Source organism: Piliocolobus tephrosceles, chromosome 17 (genome assembly GCF_002776525.5).
Source record: "Piliocolobus tephrosceles isolate RC106 chromosome 17, ASM277652v3, whole genome shotgun sequence".
Lineage (NCBI taxonomy): Eukaryota > Metazoa > Chordata > Mammalia > Primates > Cercopithecidae > Piliocolobus > Piliocolobus tephrosceles.
Window position 1 is genome coordinate 152,632 of NC_045450.1, and position 18,448 is coordinate 171,079.

The 18,448-nt window shown below is 50.2% G+C and overlaps 1 protein-coding gene across 8 annotated transcripts in view; it reads left to right on the forward strand.

Moving 5' to 3' along the window:
* Positions 1-1,264: 1,264 nt before the first annotated feature.
* Positions 1,265-18,448, forward strand: part of LOC111530695 (serine protease 41) — a 23,647-nt gene continuing 6,463 nt past the window's right edge. For 4 of the 8 annotated variants that reach the window (XM_031934410.1, XM_031934413.1, XM_031934411.1 and 1 more), the window contains exons 1-2: positions 1,265-1,354; positions 1,444-1,470. In XM_031934410.1, the coding sequence (XP_031790270.1) occupies positions 1,291-1,354; positions 1,444-1,470 (91 nt within the window). In that variant the 5' untranslated portion in view covers positions 1,265-1,290. Of the gene's footprint in view, positions 1,471-1,739; positions 1,906-2,065; positions 3,103-8,595; positions 8,754-9,440; positions 9,823-18,448 lie in introns of those variants that run through there. The other 4 variants (XM_031934412.1, XR_004228556.1, XM_031934415.1 and 1 more) reach the window with 4 other exon arrangements.

Sequence of the window (18,448 nt, forward strand, 5' to 3'; positions counted from 1 at the left end):
CACCATGTTGGCCAGGCTGGTCTTGAACTCCTGAGCTCAAGTGATCTGCCCACCTCAGCCTCCCAAAGTGCTGAGATTACAGGCGTGAGCCACTGCGCCTAGCCCAGCCATGCTATTATTTGCATTCCTAGTCATGGAAACTCAGAAAAATATGATCCTTTTGCTATAAGAGCCACGGGGGGTAGCCTTACAGCAGACGGTTAACTCAATAGACTTGGGGTGTTCAGATGCTGCACATCCAAACCTCTAAGATCTTGAATGTCTTGCCTGATAAGAATGCCTCTGCATAGGATCCCTGGGCCCCGCCAGACAGCTGATGCTCACAACATGACTGATGGCGGGGCCTCCAGCCAGGTGGTATCAGGGGACCTCTGGAGGGGCTGGAGGCTGACTGACTAGCGTCAGTCATGCAGCTGCTCCAGGCACCGCCAACCTCCAGTAAAACCGTGCTGCCAAGGCTCAGGCCAGCGTCCCTGGTTGTCACACTTCCATGCTGGGAGAATGACGGCATGCATAGGCCTCCCCTGGAGTGCTCACTGCAGCCTTCCTCCTGGTCTCTCCTGCACTCTGCCCTCTGTGCCTTTTCCTTTGCTGATTTTAACCTAAGTCCTTTCACTCTGTAAACTCTAAACCCTTACCATGAGTGTGATGGTTTTTCTGAGTAGTGAGAGCCCTGCAGGAGGTCTTACGCACCTGGACTCAGTGGCCCATTCACATCTAGTACTGTAGGGCCTGCTTGGTTACCTTGGTTCCCTGAAACATCTCCCACAAGGCGGGAGACCCCCGCAGTGGGCTCCAGGTAGCTGTGTGGGCCTGCAGGGCAGCGGGCAGGGAGTGGGGCCGAGAGCCCCTGGGCGGTGCACAGTCTGCGGGTCTGTACAGGACGAGCACTGCCAGCAGCAGGTTCCACACTACCAGGCCCCACCCCGCCCTCAGGCCTTGCCTGCCTGCTTTAAGGGGACCCCCGGCTCAGGGCCAGACCCTTGGTGCTGGAGGAAGTCATGGGTGGAGGACAGGGGGCACTAAGCGGGCAGCCAGGACCCCCGGGCTGCAGACAAGAAAGGGACTGTGGGGTCCACCAGGTCTGGGCCACATCAAGGAATGTGGTTGAAGACCCGCCCGTAGGAGTTGAAAGCCAGGGCGCTGCCAGGCCTGAGAGTCCCCAAACAGCCCTTGGGCCCGGTTTGGGAGGATGAAGCTGGAGCTACCACCCCGCCCTGCCCCCAGGGGGCGGCCCAGGCCCGGAGCGAGAGGAGGCAGAGGGGGCGGCAGGCCGCGGGAGAGGAGGCTATGGGCGCGCACGGGGCGCTGCTGCTGGCCCTGCTGCTGGCGCGGGCTGGACTCGGGAAGCCGGGTGAGCTCGGGCCGCTGCTGGCGGGACGGGGGACAGCAGGGAGGACGCGAGGTGGAGGCCGCGGGGGGCTCACTTCTTGTCTCCTGCAGAGTCAGATGAGGCGGAGCTGTTGTCAGGTAGGGCCCCCGGGACGCGCTCTGCCTGCCAGGGTGGCTGGGCCCGGGTGCACCGGGGCCCATTTACTGCTGTCTGTTCCAGGTCCCAAGAACGTGATGCTCAAGTAACTAATGGCCCCTGGGGGTGGGACCGTCCCCAGCGTCACCTTTTTGGCGCGCGGTTCCCCAGGGAGCCCCTCGCTGCGCGCACCCTGGGGCAAGGCCGAGCGGGGCGGGCCTGCACCACCCCCATCCCTCACAGCTCAGCCGCGTCCGTCTGTCCACCCCAGAGGCCTGCGGCCACCGGGAAATTCACTCGCTGGTGACGGGCGGAGTGGAGTCCGCGCGTGGGCGCTGGCCATGGCAGGCCAGCCTGCGCCTGAGGAGCCGCCACCGATGTGGAGGGAGCCTGCTTAGCCGCCACTGGGTGCTCACGGCTGCGCACTGCTTCCGAAAGTGAGTCTGGGGGCCGTCGGGGCCTCAGACTTGCTAATGGCCTCCAGGATGAGCAAACAGTAGCCACTCCGCAGCTGGGCCTCAGGGACTGGGCCTCCAGCGTACTCAGGCGGCCAGCCCCCAGTTCCAGGGCTCCCTGCCCTCTCTCCTTTTCTGCCAGGCACTACTATCCTTCCGAGTGGACGGTCCAGTTGGGCGAGCTGACTTCCAGGCCAACTCCTTGGAACCTGCGGGCCTACAGCAATCGTTACAAAGTGCAGGACATCATTGTGAACCCTGACGCCCTTGGGGTTCTACACAATGACATTGCCCTGCTGAGACTGGCCTCCTCTGTCGCCTACAATGTGTACATCCAGCCCATTTGCGTTGAGTCCTCCACCTTCACCTTCGTCCACCGGCCAGACTGCTGGGTGACCGGCTGGGGGTTAATCAGCCCCAGTGGCAGTGAGGCTGGGGATACCCCGGGTGGGGCGATGGGGGTCTGGGGTGGGCATTACCCTCTCCCCCTCTTCCCGCTACACAAGCACAGCAGCCCCTCCCTGGTCAGGGGGTGCAACTGCACCCCTCCTGCTCTCAATCTCTCCTCACCTGCTTTTCTGCTCTCACTGCCACCTGCCAGGGCAGGGATCAAACTCCCAGTTCTTCCCGCTTCCAGGGACTGTGGGGGCCAGCAGGACAGTGTGAGAGGGAGGCCAGCTTGCCCCGGGCCTGAAGGAGTGAGGGGGAGTTCGGGAGGACCTGGTGACAGAAACCTCAGGCAACGATTTTTAAAAATTGAGACAACTCACAAACCAGAAAATGTTCAAGTGTTCAGTGTTGAAGTACACAATTCAGTGATTTTTAGCCTACAGTCCTGTGTCACTTAATGACCGGGGTATGTTCTGTGATATGCATCACGAGGCAGTTTCATTATTGTGTCAACATCGTGGAGTGTAGTTACACAAACCTGGATGGCAGAGCCTACTACACACCCAGACTGTATGGTCTAGCCCATTGCTCCTGGGCTACAAACCTGTGCAACTTGTTACTGCGCTGAATACCAGAGCAGTTGTAACACGCTGGTAAGTACTTACGTACTTAAGCGTATCTAAACAGAGAAAAGGCACAGTAAAAATATGGCATAAAAGATAAAAACCAGTCTGGGCAGATGAGCCTGTAATCCCAGTACTTTGGGAGGCCGAGGCAGGTGAATCCCCTGAGGTCAGGAGTTCGAGACCAGCCTGACCAATATGGTGAAACCCTGTCTGTACTAAAAATACAAAAATTAGCTGGGTGTGATGGCGGGTGCCTGTAGTCTCAGTTCCTCGGGAGGCTGAGGCAGGAGAATCGCTTAAACCCGTGAGGGGCAGAGGTTTCAGTGAGCCAAGATAGCGCCACTGCATTCCAGCCTGGGTGACAGAGGGAGACTCCATCTCAAAAAAAAAAAAAAAAAAGGTAAAGAACAGTATGCCTGTGCCCTAGGCACTTACCATTAGTGGAGCTTGCCAGACTGGAAGTGGCTGTTGGTAAGTGAATGAATGGTGAGTGAATGTGAAGGTCTAGGACATGACTCCACACTACTATAGACTTTATAAACACTGTACACTGGGGCTACACTAAATTTACCCCAAAACCTGTTCTTTCTTTAATAGCAAGTGGAACTTAGCTTACTGTAAACTTTTTACTTTTTAAAAATTATGACTATTTTAACTTTTTTACTGTTTTGTAATAGCAGCTACCTTATCTCAAGACACAAACAAGTTGTATAGCTATGTGAAAATATTTTCTTTCTTTATATCCTTTTTCTATGAGCTTTTTTTCTGTTCCATACACACGGAACATACAACATATGATTTTTTAGGGGTCTAGATTCTTTGATACAACATAGTGTCTCCAAGATTCATTTTGTGGGATATATCAATATAGGGTTTCACTATGTTGGCTAGGCTGGTCTCGAACTCCTGACCTCTGGTGATCTACCCACTTTGGCCTCCCAAAGTGCTGGGATTACAGATGTGAGCCACCACGCCCGGCTTCCAGCTAATTTATTATATTTTTTTGGGGGGTGGGTAGAGATAGGGGTCTCACTTTGTTGCTCAGAGTGGTCAATTTTTTTTTTTTTTTTCTGAAACAGAGTTTCACTCTTGTCACCCAGGCTAGAGTGCAATGGCACGATCTCAGGTCACTGCAACCTCGTCCTCCTGTGTTCAAGCGATTCACCTGCCTCAGTCTCCCAAGTAGCTGGGACTACAGGCATGCACCACCATGTCTGGCTAATTTTTATATTTTTAGTAGTGACAGGGTTTCACCATGTTGGTCAGGCTGGTCTGGAATACCTGACCTCAGGTGATCTACCTGCCTCTGCCTCCCACAATGCTGGGATTACAGGCATGAGCCACTGTGCTCAGCCTGAGTTTTTGTGTTACTTTTTTTTTTTTTTTTGGTCGTCTTGATTTTTAGATGTTAATTTTGCATATTGCAACTGCTGGGTTTCTTCATTGGTTCTAACAGTTTTGTGGAATCTTTAGTGATTTCTACAAAAAGAATCATGTCATCTGTGAACAATGGTAATGTTACTTCTTTTTAAATTCAGAAGACTTTTATTTTTTACCTTGCCTAATTGCTCTGGGTGGGACTTCCAGTGCTATGTTGAATAGCAGTGGTAAAAGTGGGTGTCCTTGATTTGTTTCTGATCTTGAAGGAAAAGCTTTCAGTTTTTCACCGTTGAGTATGATTTTTGCTATGGGCTTTTCTTTTCTCTTCTTTTGAGAAGGAGTCTTGCTGTTCGCCCAGGCTGGAGTGCAGTGGCACCATCTCGGTTCACTGCAAGCTCTGCCTCCTGGGTTCATGCCATTGTCCTGCCTCAGCCTCCCGAGTAGCTGGGACCATGGGCACCCGCCACCATGCCTGGCTAATTTTTTGTATTTTTAGTAGAGACAGGGTTTCACCATGTTAGCCAGGATGGTCTCGACCTCCTGACCTCATTATCCGCTCACCTCGGCCTCCCAAAGTGCTGGAATTACAGCCGTGAGCCACCATACCTGGCCCGATGTGGGCTTTTCTTATATGGTCTTTATTACATTGAGTTAGTTTCCTTCTATTCCTAGTTTGCCAAACGTTTTCATCATCAAAGCGTGTTGAGTATTGTGACATGCTTTTTCTGTGTCAATGGAGATGATTGTGTGGCTTTTCCTTCATTCTATTAATGTAATATTCCTTATCAACTGATTTTAAAATGTTGGACTACCCTGCCCTTGTGGGATGAGTATTACTTGGTCATGGTATACAGTTCCCTTAATATGCTGCTGGATTTGGTTTGCCCTATTTTGTTGAGGATTTTTACATGCATATTCATAAGAGATACTGGTTTTTAGTTTTCCTTTGTGTGTGTGTGGTATCATTATCTGGCTTTGGTGTGCAGGATAATGCTGGCCTCATGGAATGTTTCCTGAAGTGTTTCCTTCTATTTTTGGGAAGTGCTCAAGAAGGATTGGTGTTACTTCTTCATATGTTGGTAGAATTCAGCAGTGAAGCTACCTGATCCTAAGATTTTCTTTGTTGGGAGATTTTAAATTTCCGATTCAATCTTTTCACTTATAAGTCTGTGCAGATTTTCTGTTTCTTTTCTAGTTGGTTTTGGTAGTTTGTGTATCTCCAGGTAGGAATTTTTTCATTTCTTCTAGGTTATCTGATTTGTTGTTGTACAATTGCTCATAGTATTCCTTTATAGTCATTTTTATTTCTGTAAGGTCAGTAGTAATGTCCCCACTTACATGGTCAATTTTGTTGATCTCTCAAAGAACCAACTTTTGGTTTCATTGATTTCCTCTATTGTTTTTCTACCCTCTAGTTTGTCTTCCTCCATTCAACTCTTTATTCCCTTCTTCCTTTTTTTTTTTTTTTTTTTGAGATGGAGTTTTGCTCTTGTCGCCCAGGGTAGAGTACAATGGTGCCATCTCGGCTCACTGCAGCCTCCACCTCCTGAGTTCAAGCCATTCTCCTGCCTCGGCCTCCCTAGAAGCTGGGATTATAGGCACGTGCCACCATACCCAGCTAATTTATATATTTTTAGTAGGGACAGAGTTTTGCCATGTTGGCCAGGCTGGTCTCGAACTCTTGACCTCAGGTGATCTGCCTGTCTCGACCTCCTAAAGTGCTGGGATTACAGGCGTTAGCCACCACACCCGGACTATTCCCTTCTTTCTGCTAGCTTTGTATTTAGTTTCTTCTTTTTCTGGATCCTTAAAATGTAAAGTTACTGATTTGAGATTTTCCTTCTTTATTAATGTGGGCATTTATAGCTCATATTTCCTCCTGAGAACTGCTTTTGCTGCAACTCATAAGTTTTTATCTTTTGTGTTTTCATTTTCATTCATCTCAAAGTATTTTCTAAGTTTCCTTGTGATTTCTTATTTGGCCTATTGGTCATTCAAAAGTGTGTTGCTTAATTTCTATATATTTGTGAATTTTTCCTTGTTCATTCTGTTATTGACTTATAGTTTCATTCCCTTGTGATCAGTGAAGATGTTTTGTATGATTTCAGCCTTGTCTAATTCTCTGCAACTTATTTTGTGACTTGACATTCTATCCTGGAGAATGTTCTGCTTACACTTTGGAAGACTATATTCTACTATTGTTTGGGTGGCCTATTCTATCTGTTAGGAATGATTGATTTATGGTGCTGTTCTAGAGCTCTATTATTATTGATCTTCTCTCTGCTTGTTTTATCTATTTATTATTATTATTATTATTATTTGAGACAGAGTCACTCTGTTGCCCAGGCTGGAGTGTAGTGGCTTGATCTTGGCTCACTGCAGCCTCGGCCTTGCAGGCTCAAGCGATTCTCCTGCCTCAGCCTCCTAAGTAGCTGGGATTACAGGCACCTGCCGCTATGCGCAGCTAATTTTTTGTATTTTTTAGTAGAGACAGGGTTTCACCATCTTGGGCAGGCTGGTGTCGAACTCCTGTCCTTGTGATTTGCCTGCCTCGGCCTCCCAAAGTGCTGGGATTACAGGTGTGAGCCACTGTGCCCGGCTGTTTTATTAATTATTAATAGCGAGCTATTAACATCTCCAACTATTATTGTAGAACTGTCTATTTCTCCTGCCAATTCTGTCAATTTTGCTTTATATGTTTTGGAAATCTGTTGTTAGGTATGAAGATGCTTATGATTGGTGTATTTTCTTGATGATTTGATTGTTTTATCAATATGTAATGTTCTTGGACTCTTATAACAAGTTTGTATTAAACTCTATTTTGTCTGGCATAGTATAGCAACCTCAGCTCTCTTTTGGTTACTATTTTTATGGAACTTTTTCCCAACCTTTCACTTTCAGCCTGTGTGTTTCACTGGATCTAAAGTGCATCTCTTATAAGGAGCACCGATCTGGATCCAGTGATTTTTTTAAAAGCTGTTATATCAGTCTCTGCTTTTTATTTGGAGCATTCAAGTCCTTTACATTAAGAGTAATTAATTACTGATCTGCAAAGAATTACTTCTGCCATTTTGTTATTTGGTTTTTAGATCTCATCATATCTTTTTTCTATACGTATGTTTTATGTTTCTTTTGTTTCTTATCTCCTTATTTTTGTTTAACCGACTGTTTAGAGTACCATATTGATTCCCTTCTCATTTCCTTCTCTGTGTTTATTTTGCTTTGTTAGTGGTTGCTCTAGGGATTACAATTAACATCTAAACCTTATAACAACCTACTTTGAATTTATACCAACTTAGCTTCAATAGTATTCACAAAATCTCCGTTCCTATATGGTTCCATTCTTCCACTTTGTGTTGTTATTGTCACAATTTACATCTTTATTCATTGTGTAACCTTTAACCTATATTTATAATTATTGTTTTATGTATTTGTCTTTTAAATTACGTAAGAAAAAGAGGAGTTACACACCAAAACCACAATAATACTGACTTTTATATTTGCCTGTGTAGTTATCTTAACCAGGGCTCTTTATTTGTTTGTCCGACTTTGAGTTACTTTCTAGTGTTCTTTCATTTTACCTGGAAGGATTCCTTTATCCACTTCTTGTAGGATAGGTCGACTAATGACAAATCTTCTCAGCTTTTGGTTATCTGAGAATGTCTTAATTTCTTCTTCATTTTTTTGCTGATATAAAATTCTTGGTTGACTGTTTCTGTTCATCTTGCTGAGGATCCCTTGTCCTTGATGAATCACTTCTCTCTTCCTGTTCATAAGATTCTCCCTTTATCTTTTGTTAGTTTTATTATAACGTGTCTCAGGGTAAATCTCTTTGTGTTTAACCTATGTGGAATTTGCTCAGCTTCTTAAATCTGCGGGTTCACGTCTTTCATCAAATATGGCAAGTTTTGACCTGGATCCCACAGCTGTAGTGTGTTAATCATAAACATTCTCATCTACTGTAGCCCTTCTTCCTGCTGTGCTTTAGCTGAGAAATCTCTCTGCTGACTCAGGCAGGGGCTATCATCTCCATTCTACAGATAGAGAAACCAAGTTTCAGGAGCCCTGCAACAGCCTGGCCCACCCACTGGGTTATTCTGTGATATTGTTGATGGCTGTTGATGCACTGGGTGCTGGGGAGTCAAGAGCAATGCTGGGTACTGTGGGTGTGTCAGGGATCCCCCACCACCACTATAACACATGCCCTTTCTCCTCTCCCTGCTCCAGATGGCAGAGGAGAGGTGAAGGGTGCTGCTTTTCTCTGTCCTATCTCCAGCACCTCTGCCACCTCCTTACAACCTCCGGGAAGTGCAGGTCACCATCTTAAACAACACCAGGTGTAATTACCTGTTTCAACAGCCCTCTAGCCGTAGGATGATCCAGGATTCCATGTTTTGTGCTGGTGCTGAGGATGGCAGTGTAGACACCTGCAAAGTGAGTGCCTCTACCCCACCAGGGAATCCCACCCTCTCCAGCTCCAAACCTGAGAGCAACTACCATTTCCTCCCCAACCACTCCCAACCCATTGCTTGGATTTCTTATGAGAAAACCAGTGCAGTCTTAGTTATTGAGCCTACAAAATATACTTCTCATTTTTCATAAATTCTGCCTGCATTGATTAACCCACCAACCCCTGGAGGCTGTTGCCCCACTTTGAAAGTGTAGAAACTGGCCGGGCGCGGTGGCTCAAGCCTGTAATCCCAGTACTTTGGGAGGCTGAGATGGGCGGATCACGAGGTCAGGAGATCGAGACCATCCTGGCGAACACTGTGAAATCCCGTCTCTACTAAAAAATACAAAAAACTAGCCGGGCGAGGTGGCGGGCGCCTGTAGTCCCAGCTACTCGGGAGGCTGAGGCAGGAGAATGGCGTAAATCCGGGAGGCGGAGCTTGCAGTGAGCTGAGATCCGGCCACTGCACTCCAGCCCAGGCGACAGAGCAAGACTCTGTCTCAAAAAAAAAAAAAAAAGGAAAGTGTAGAAACTGTGACTTGATTGATTCTATGGGAAGGAGTAAGGTTTGCATTCAGTCTGCCTAGCCCCACAGCCACTCCTGCTCTCATGGCCTGTCTGCTGCCCCACCCAGTCTGCCCCAGGCTGGGCTCACCCATGCTACTCCCCAGGGTGACTCAGGTGGACCCTTGGTCTGTGACAAGGATGGACTGTGGTATCAGGTTGGAATCGTGAGCTGGGGAATGGACTGCGGTCAACCCAATCGGCCTGGTGTCTACACCAACATCAGTGTGTACTTCCAGTGGATCCGGAGGGTGATGTCCCACAGTACACCCAGGCCAAACCCCTCCCAGCTGTTGCTGCTCCTTGCTCTGCTCTGGGCTCCCTGAGTCCTGCAGCCCTTCTGAGTCCACCAGAAACTGTGAGGCTGCAGTGGGGACCACAGAATTGGCTCACTCCCCTGGGCAGTGGGCACTTCAGGGACAGGGTTGGGACTGCCTGCTGGATCAGATTCCAGCCCCTTTTGTCCCATTTGCTAATAAATACGTCTGCATGTTCAAGCTGATGCCTTGCAGAGCTTTCTGTGGACCTAAGGGGCTTCGTGGACAACTCTCTCCTCTTCACTCATGTCCAGTCCAGGCCAAGACCCCACCTGAACTCCTAAATTGTTATCCAGGTTTTTGTTGCAAACAGCAGGACCCTCTGGTTATTTCAATCGGGAAGATAATTGATGGAAGAACAGTAGTACTTCAGTGTGTCAGAGGGGTGGGAAGACATGGATTGGGGTGCCAGGGAGGAAATGCTGCCAGTGCTGCCGTCCCAGGTTTCCCAATCACACAAATGCCCGATGTTCCTGATCTTACTTTGGTCACTCCAATAGTTGAGCTAAAACCAGGACATGGGTGCAGGTAGTTTATCTGGAAGGTGATCCCAGGAAGCAAAGACGAGAAAGTGGAGAAACCAAGGCAGGAAAGGCACAAATGCCAATGAATTTGCTCAAACTGGGAGAAATTGAGCCACAATCCTATGGGGGCTTCAGCATTGGCCCACTGAGGACAAGGACACCGGGGGTGAGTATTTCTCTCTTGCCCCCTGACGCCACATGTTGAGTGAGGTTCTAGGGGCATGGTATGATGCCCCAGAGCTGTAGCAGCCCCTAGGTGAGGCTGTGGGCACCCAGGCAGCTGCTGTAGCAGCACCATAAGGTGGCTGACATGGGGGAGGGGAGTATGTCTTCCCCTTGCCTTGAGGTTCCTGACCCCAGCATCAGCTTGGCCAAGGAACCAGTCCAACAAGGTAGATGCTGCAGGCTCCCTGAACGGGGAAAGTGATCGGCATTTTTCCAAGATCCAAAAATGCTGTGAGCACAAGAAGGTGCGAGAAGCTCTGGCCTAGACAGCCCCTGATCTCATCCCCACCCCACAGCCTCTGTGCCTTTGAAAATGCATCCACTTGAAGCAAACTCTCCCTGCTCACCGTTAGCCTCGGGAGAAAGGCTGTAGAGGGGCTCTGGTTCCTCAAACCATGGAGGGTGGGCAGTCACAGGTGGTCCCTGCCTACAACGTTCTCCCACCCTTCAGGACCACATCACTCACCAGTGGGTAGCTGACCTATTAGCAAGTGGAATTGCCAGTCCTGCCAAATTGTAGAGGGAGTGTCATGATCCAGTGGACGTGCTATCCCCCATCCCATGCATGCGCTGGGGTCGGGGGAGGCTCTTCCTGCCGAGGAGATCTGGCCTGTTCACATAGAAGAAGATCGAGACTGGAAAAGGGTGGGCAGATTCCAAGGTAGGACTGGAGTGGATGTAGCTGGTTCTGAGGGACAGGAAGTGAGTCCAGTGACGCCCTTTCTAAGTTTGAGGGTGTTCTGCAGGTGAGCAGGTCCATGCAAACCTATCCTCAAAGGCCAAGGGAGCCAACAGGACAAACAAAGAGGCTGACAAATCCAGTGTCTAAGAAACAAACATTTAATAAGAAATTACAAACTGAAGTGATGTCTTGGTTGTCCATGAGATGGTGGATCTCCACACCTGCCCTGCAGAAAGTATTCTTTATATCACAAGTTGTTTTTTTTTTTTTTTTTTTTTTGTAAAACAAGTGCAATTGGTTATGCTTCAGACATTCTAGCAAAATCTTGACCACCGGGGAGGTGAGAGAGGCATCTTTCTGAAGAGTTATCTGTGTGACAGGGACCACTTGGTATGCCTGAGCGAAACATGGTCATCATGGGATTTTCACTTCAAGATGGCGTCACTTTTGCCATACAAAAGGCTGTTTTCCTATAGGTCTGGGGACATTCCAGTGAAGTTGAACAAGTGAAGTAGAGATGGACTTTTTTTTTTTTGAGACGGAGTCTCACATTGTTGTCTGGGCTGGAGTACAAGGGCGCCATCTTGGCTCACTGCAACCTCCACCTCCTGGTTCACATGATTCTCCTGCCTCAGCCTCCCAAGTAGCTGGGATTACAGGTGCACACCACCACACCCGGCTAATTTTTTTGTTTTTTTTTTTCTTTTTTTTAGTAGAAATGGGGTTTCCCTATGTTGGCCAGACTGGTCTGGAACTGCTGACCTCGTGATCCTCTCACCTTGGCCTCCCAAAGTGCTGGGATTACAGGCATGAGCCACTGTGCCTGGCCTAGAGATGGAGTTTGGCCAGAGGGAATGACTTCAGAGATAAAAGGCGATGTCCACATCCCTGAGTGGCCCATTGTGGGTGACAGCAGGGCCCCAGGGTTCCATTGCCATATGCTGGCGAGGCAAGAGGAAAGGTGGAGACTGAGAGTAGAACTGGGATTGGAGGAGCCAACTGAAAGGAGAGTGAGCTGGAACACCTTGGGGTGGGGTGATGGAATAAGGACAGGGTGGTGTGGCTGCCTGTGAAAGAAGCAGAGGTCTGGGGGAATGTGGGGAATGGGTAGGCAGGTTTGGACTTTGGGTAGGAAATCCACATGGGTTGGGGGACAGTCAGAGTCCAGAGGACTCAGAGCTCTTGCTACCATGGCCAAGCCCTGTTGGGATGCTGGCATCTGCCCTGCCCAGAACCGCACTCCCCGCAGGCCATGGGAGACAGAGGCTACACCTCCAGGCATCAAATGAATAGACACCAAGGGTGATGGGCAGGGAGGGATCTGGAGAATTCGGGGGTGTCTTAGTGAATTCGTACATTGCTTTAAAGGAATACCCGAGGCTGGGTAATTTATACAGAAAAGGGGCTTATTTGGCTCATGGTTTGATTCTCCTGCCTCAGCCTCCACAGTGACTGGGATTACAGGCACTTGCCACCGTGCCTGGCTAATTTTTTGTATTTAGTAGAGACGGGGTTTCACCATGTTGATCAGGCTGGTCTTGAACTTCCGACCTCAGGTGATCCACCCCCCCTTGGCCTCCCAAAGTACAGCTGTGAGCCACCGCACCCGGCCTCATTTAGTTTTCTTAAGATCATTATTTTGAATTTATTTCTGACAGTTCACTGATTTCCTTTTCCATTGGGGTCTTTTACTAGACAGTTATGTTCCTTTGGAACCAGATTTTCTTGCTGCTTCATGTTTCCTGTGTCCTTGCACTGATGTCTATACATCTGGTGGAACAATCGCCTCTTCCAGAGTTTCTAGAGTGGCTTTCGTAGAGATAGACTTTTACCTGCAGTTGGGTCTTAGTGTGCTGCTTGGAAAGGGTGTGGCGACCATGTTTCCAGATAGGTGCAGGGATATGGTCTCCGTGCAGCTCTTCAGCTGTGTTGAGCATCAGCAATAACTGTGGGTGCCTCGAGGCCCATGCTGTAGAGATTTGTGGCAGTGGTTGTTAATGTCCTTGATGTCAAGGGCATTTGGGATCCTCCTATTCTTATTTTCCCCACAATGGGGATACGCAGCCAAAGGGCACCTTTTGGTGTCAAGTTTGACATGGCCTACAAGAAGATGCAGTGGCGCTGGCTTTCATTTGCAGGTGCTTGGAGTAGCTGTGGGGCTGGGGTCCTAGGCTCAGGGCCTGGCGTACAAACTGAGGCAAGGCCTGGGTCATTGGGTGCAGGTTTACTCTCTGTGGCAGGGTTGAATGTGCGTTGCCCACAGAGCCAAGATCTGTACCTCTGATGCACTCCCTAGCAGGTCATGCCCAGGGGGCTGGGTTGTAGCTGTGATTCTACCCTGTGGGACAGGGCAGAGCAGTGGCCCAGCTCTGGGGAAGATGTGGTGTTCTTCAGGTTTAAACCTGGGAATCAGGGTATGGCTGCCACTCCGGGACCTGAGCCAATAGGGCTCAGCGTAACTCAGAGTTCAGGGGCTCAGCATAACTCAGGGTGGGCTTCCACTGACTGATGTGCCAAGGTGAGGCCCCCGCAGTACCTCTGCTCCCACCCCTCTGCTCCCACCCCTCTGCTCCCACCCCTTGCACCACCCCTCTGCTCCCACCCCTCTGCTCCCACCCCCTGCACCACCCCTCTGCACCACCCGTCCAGCACTCCTCTGACTTTCAGGGCCAGCAAGGGCCAGGCACGGGGAGTGGGCAGCTGAGCCCGTCTCAGGAGGAGCCTCCTTCAGGGAGGTGGAGGTGGAAGAGGCCACGCCGTTGGCCAGCACAGCTCTCAGAGGGAGGAGCTTGGAGGTGGCACAAAGCGGGCTGTGTTCTAGCCCTAGCCCAGCCTGAGGGTGCCTTTCCGTGGTTTGTTTTGTTTTGTTTAAGACAGATTCTCGCCCTGTGGCCCAGGCTGGAGTGCAAGGGTGTGATCTCGGCTCACGGCAACCTCTGCCTCCCAGGTTCAAATGATTCTCCTGCCTCAGCCTCCAGAGTAGCTGGAATTACAGGCACCCACCACCATGCCCAGCTATTTTTTTGTATTTTTAGTCGAGACAGGGTTTCACCATGTTGGCCAGGCTGGTCTCGAACTCCTGAACTTATGATCCACCCGCCTTGGCTTCCCAAAGTGCTGGGATTATAGGCCTGAGCCACCGTGCCCGACCTGCCTTTCCATGTTTTGCTGGCAGTTCAGAGGCATTCTTTCTAACTCCAGGCTGACAGAGTTTGGCGCCCAGAAGGAGAGTCGTCTGGGCCAGGACTCCAGAAGCACCAGCTGGGATTGTGGGGACTTGGAGGAAGAGACGGTGCACACTGGAGGGGATGTTCAGATGGCGCGAACACAGGCATCACACATGCTTGTTCACACACGTGCAGCCAGACACACACGCCCACCCAGACTCTCCCGCACACGGGGGGCAGGCACACACGACACTCCTCTTCACCTGCGTGCCTGACCTGGGGAAGAAGCCCACCTGGTGGGAGGCACCCCTCTCCCACTCTCCGTCTGCCCTGGCCCAAGTGCTGGCCCTGAGCCCGCGTACAGGGAGACTCAACACAGGCCCTTTGTCCCTTGGGATCAGGGCCCCCAAGAGAGGGATTTACTGAGCATTTATTTCCTGCCCTGGGCACGCCCCAGTCCTCATTCTGCCAGGAGAGGGGAACAATGAGGCCTTCTCCTGCCTGCAGAGGTGGCCCCGGGCCGACTGGCCCTTGTGTGTCAGGAGTTGGGTTAGGGCCACAAGTCCCTGGCCTCCCTGCCCTTCAGGTGTGGGACTTGGGAAGACCCCTCTGTGGCTCTGCAACGTGAGGCACAGCAGACAAGAGGGTCTCCATCTGCAGCCCATGCAGCAGCCAGGACCTCCCTGCAGCCCCTGGGCCAGGCTGAGCCTCTGCGGGAAGCCCCCAGCCTCACCGGAGGCAAGAACCCGAGTCTCTGGCTCAGACCTCCGGGTAGGACTGACCTGACTGAGACCCTGGGCAAAACCAGGAGCTGACACCTCCTAGGGCCTCAGCGGATCCCTGGGGCTCAGGAATCAGAGGGAAGGTCCGGCTGGCTGGGGGAGGCGCAGGATCAAAAGAAGCCCAGGGGTCTTTGCCCCAATCCCAGCAGGGCGACACCGGGCTGTGCCTGTGAGTTGTCCTTGAGCGGCTGCTGCTGGGGAAGGAGGCCCTGAGGGAAGGCACTGCAGCCTTGTGCTCCTGAAACCCGAAACTCCCACTCGCCTGCCTGCGCCCTCACTGAGTTCCTGTTGGTACCACACTCTGTGCTAAGCGTTTTATGTGCACTTTCCCCAGAGAAACTCAATACTTTTATTGGAAAACCAGGACACGTAACCACACATTTTGCCTAATCTTTCATGTAATTCACCTTCCACTAGTGTTGAAAAGAGAATGCACTATTCCCAAGTTTCAAGTTGATGGAGGCGGGATTCCCGGGTTCTGGTTTCTGCAGCCTGCCCTGGTGCGTGTGTTCCTCCTTGGCGTCTGGGTCAGCTCAGGCTGCTGTAACACAAATCTCACGCCATGGGGGGCTGGTAGACGATAGACGTTTGTTTCTCACAGTTCTGGAGGCTGGAAGTCCAGGATCAAAGTGCTGAGAGATGCGGCTGCTGGTGAGGGTTCCTTTCTGGCGTGCAGACCCCCATCTTCTCACCATGTCCTCTTCTTTGGGGAGGGGTGAAGAGGAGAGTCCTGGTCTCCTTTTCTTATAAGGGCCCTAACCCATCGCTGGGAGTCCTGTGCTCATGGCCTCATCTCAACCTCATCACCTTCAAAGGTCCTACCTCTGACACATATGCTTAGAGCTTAGAGCTTCCACATATGAACTTTCGGGGACAAAGACAGCCCATAGCACCTGGTTAGCATCCCCCTGAATCTCTCCTGAGGCAGGCACGTGCTTAGAACCTGGGGCTCGCCCCACTCCCCTGACCTCCCCTCCTGGGGGCCAGGAAGTGCCCCACAGGGGCCCACCCTGTCCACCTCCGTGGCTGTACTCCAGCTGACTTGCTCGGGCCCTGTCCTGTGAATGGAGGAAGGATGTCGGGCTCAGCCTCCGCACCTGCCCTGGTAGATTCCATGATAAGTGACCTGAGCAGCCTGGCCCGGCGCCACACTCCGACCCTGTTCCTGACTGCACCTCATGCAGCCACTCTCAGCCTCGGTTTCTCTGTCAATAAACAGGCCCCAGCACACCCCAGCGCCTGAGGCTGTTAGGAGGGAGGAGCGAGAAAATGTTTGTGGCCGCCAGCCATCTGCTGGGGAAACCAGTCCGTGTTATTGAGGTGATATGGTTTGGCTGTGTCCCCACCCAAATCTCATCTTGAATTGTAGTCCCCATCATTCCCACATGCTGTGGGAGGGACCTGGTGAGAGGTAATTCAATCGTGGGCAGTGAGTTACCGCCATGCTGCTGTTCTCGTGATAGTGAATTCTCACGACATCTGATGGTTTTACACAGAGATGTTCCTCCTTTTGCCTGGCACTTCTCCTTGCTGCCACCATGTGAAGAAGGACGTGTTTGCTTCCCTTTCTGCCATGATAGTAAGTTTCCTGAGGCCTCCCCAGCCATGCTGAACTGTGAGTCAATTAAACCTCTTTCCTTTATAAAATACCTACACTCAGTTATGTCTTTATTAGCAGCGTGAGAATGGACTGATACATGAGGACCAGCCTGGATGAGGCCCTCGATGGTGTCAGGCACTAGAACAGCCTCAAACTGGTTTGAGTCAGTTGCTCATCTCCTTCCCAGGAGTGGTTGAGCCCTCCCTGGGAGGCTGCAGAGGGAGTAGCCCTGTGGGGGCGGGAGGCCAGTTCCTGACTGCAGCCCCCACAGTGAGCCATGCGAAGGGCCTGGAATTTTCGAGACTCGAGGATGGACGGTCCAGACGGACCAAGATGGCAGAAGCTGAGGATGGGCCCTGAGGAGCTGTCCTCCAAGGACAAAGTCAACAGACATTTCCCCTACATTTACCACCCAAATTCAGACATATTGGAGAGTAAAAGGTGACAGTGACACCCACACACTCCCTGCCTCTGCAGTCCTCAGCATTCTCCTGTGTGGGTGTCACTGCATTTGTCTGTGTCCCGGACCCTCCGTCCACCCATCGCTTCATCTTCTGTCCTCAGACATATCAGGTGCTGACCTCAGTTCACTTCCCCTCAGACACTTCTGCATGCATGTCATTAACCAGACTGTCGTAGGGTTGGGCTTTTCTCATTTTGAAGCGTAATTTGCATACAAGGAAATCACAAATTTGGAAGTGTATATTCACAGGTTTTATAACTTATTTATTTATTTATTTATTTTGAAATGAACTCTCTGTCACCCAGGCTGGAGTGCAGTGGTGTAATCTCGGCTCTCTGTAAGCTCCGCCTGCTGGTTCAAGTGATTCTCCTGCCTCAGCCTCCTGCGTAGCTGGAATTACAGGCACCGGTCACCATACCCAGCTCATTTTTGTGTTTTTAGTAGAGACAAGGTTTCACCATGTGGGCAGGCTGGTCTCGAACTCCTGACCTCAAGGGGCCCACCCGCCTCGGCCTCCCAAACTGGTGAGAATTGTAGGTGTGAGCCACCATGCCCGGCCTATTCACAGGTTTTAAAACATTATTTTTTATTGTGATAAAATACACATAACATGAAATCACTTTAACCATTTTATTTTTTAATTTTTTGAGACCTAGTCTCGCTCTGTCGCCCGGGCTGGAGTGCAGTGACGCTATCTCAGCTCACTGCAACCCCCACCTCCCAGGTTCAAGAGATTCTCCTGCCTCAGCCTCCCGAGTAGCTGGGATTACAGGCACCCACCAGCACCACCAGCTAATTTTTGTATTTTTAGTAGAGACGGGGTTTCACCATACTGGCCAGGCTGGTCTTGAGCTCCTGAGCTTGTGATCTGCCCGTCTCGGCCTCCCAAAGTGCTGGGATTACAGGTGAGAGCCACAGCGCCCGGCCCACTTTAACCATTTTAAATGTCTAGTTCAGCAGAAAGTCATCCATTACTTAAGAACAAGTATACCTTCTGAGAAAAGCGTGGCTAGGTGATGTCAACATTGCGGGAACATCACAGAGTGCACTTCCACATACCTACGTGGCATAGCCTGCTACACCCAGGGTAGGCGGTCTAGCCTGTTGCTCTTAGACTATAAAGCTAGAGAGCTTGTTACCATAGTAAACACTGTAGGCAACGCTAACACAATAATACGTATTTGTGTATCTAAACATAGAAAAGTACAATCAAAATATGGTATTATAATCTTATGGAACCACTGTCGTGTACCTGTGTAGTCAATCACTGAGCAAAACCTCATTATGTGGCATGTAATTGTACACTCGCATTTTCTTTTTTTTTTTTTTTTTTTTTTTTTTTTTTTTTTTTTTTT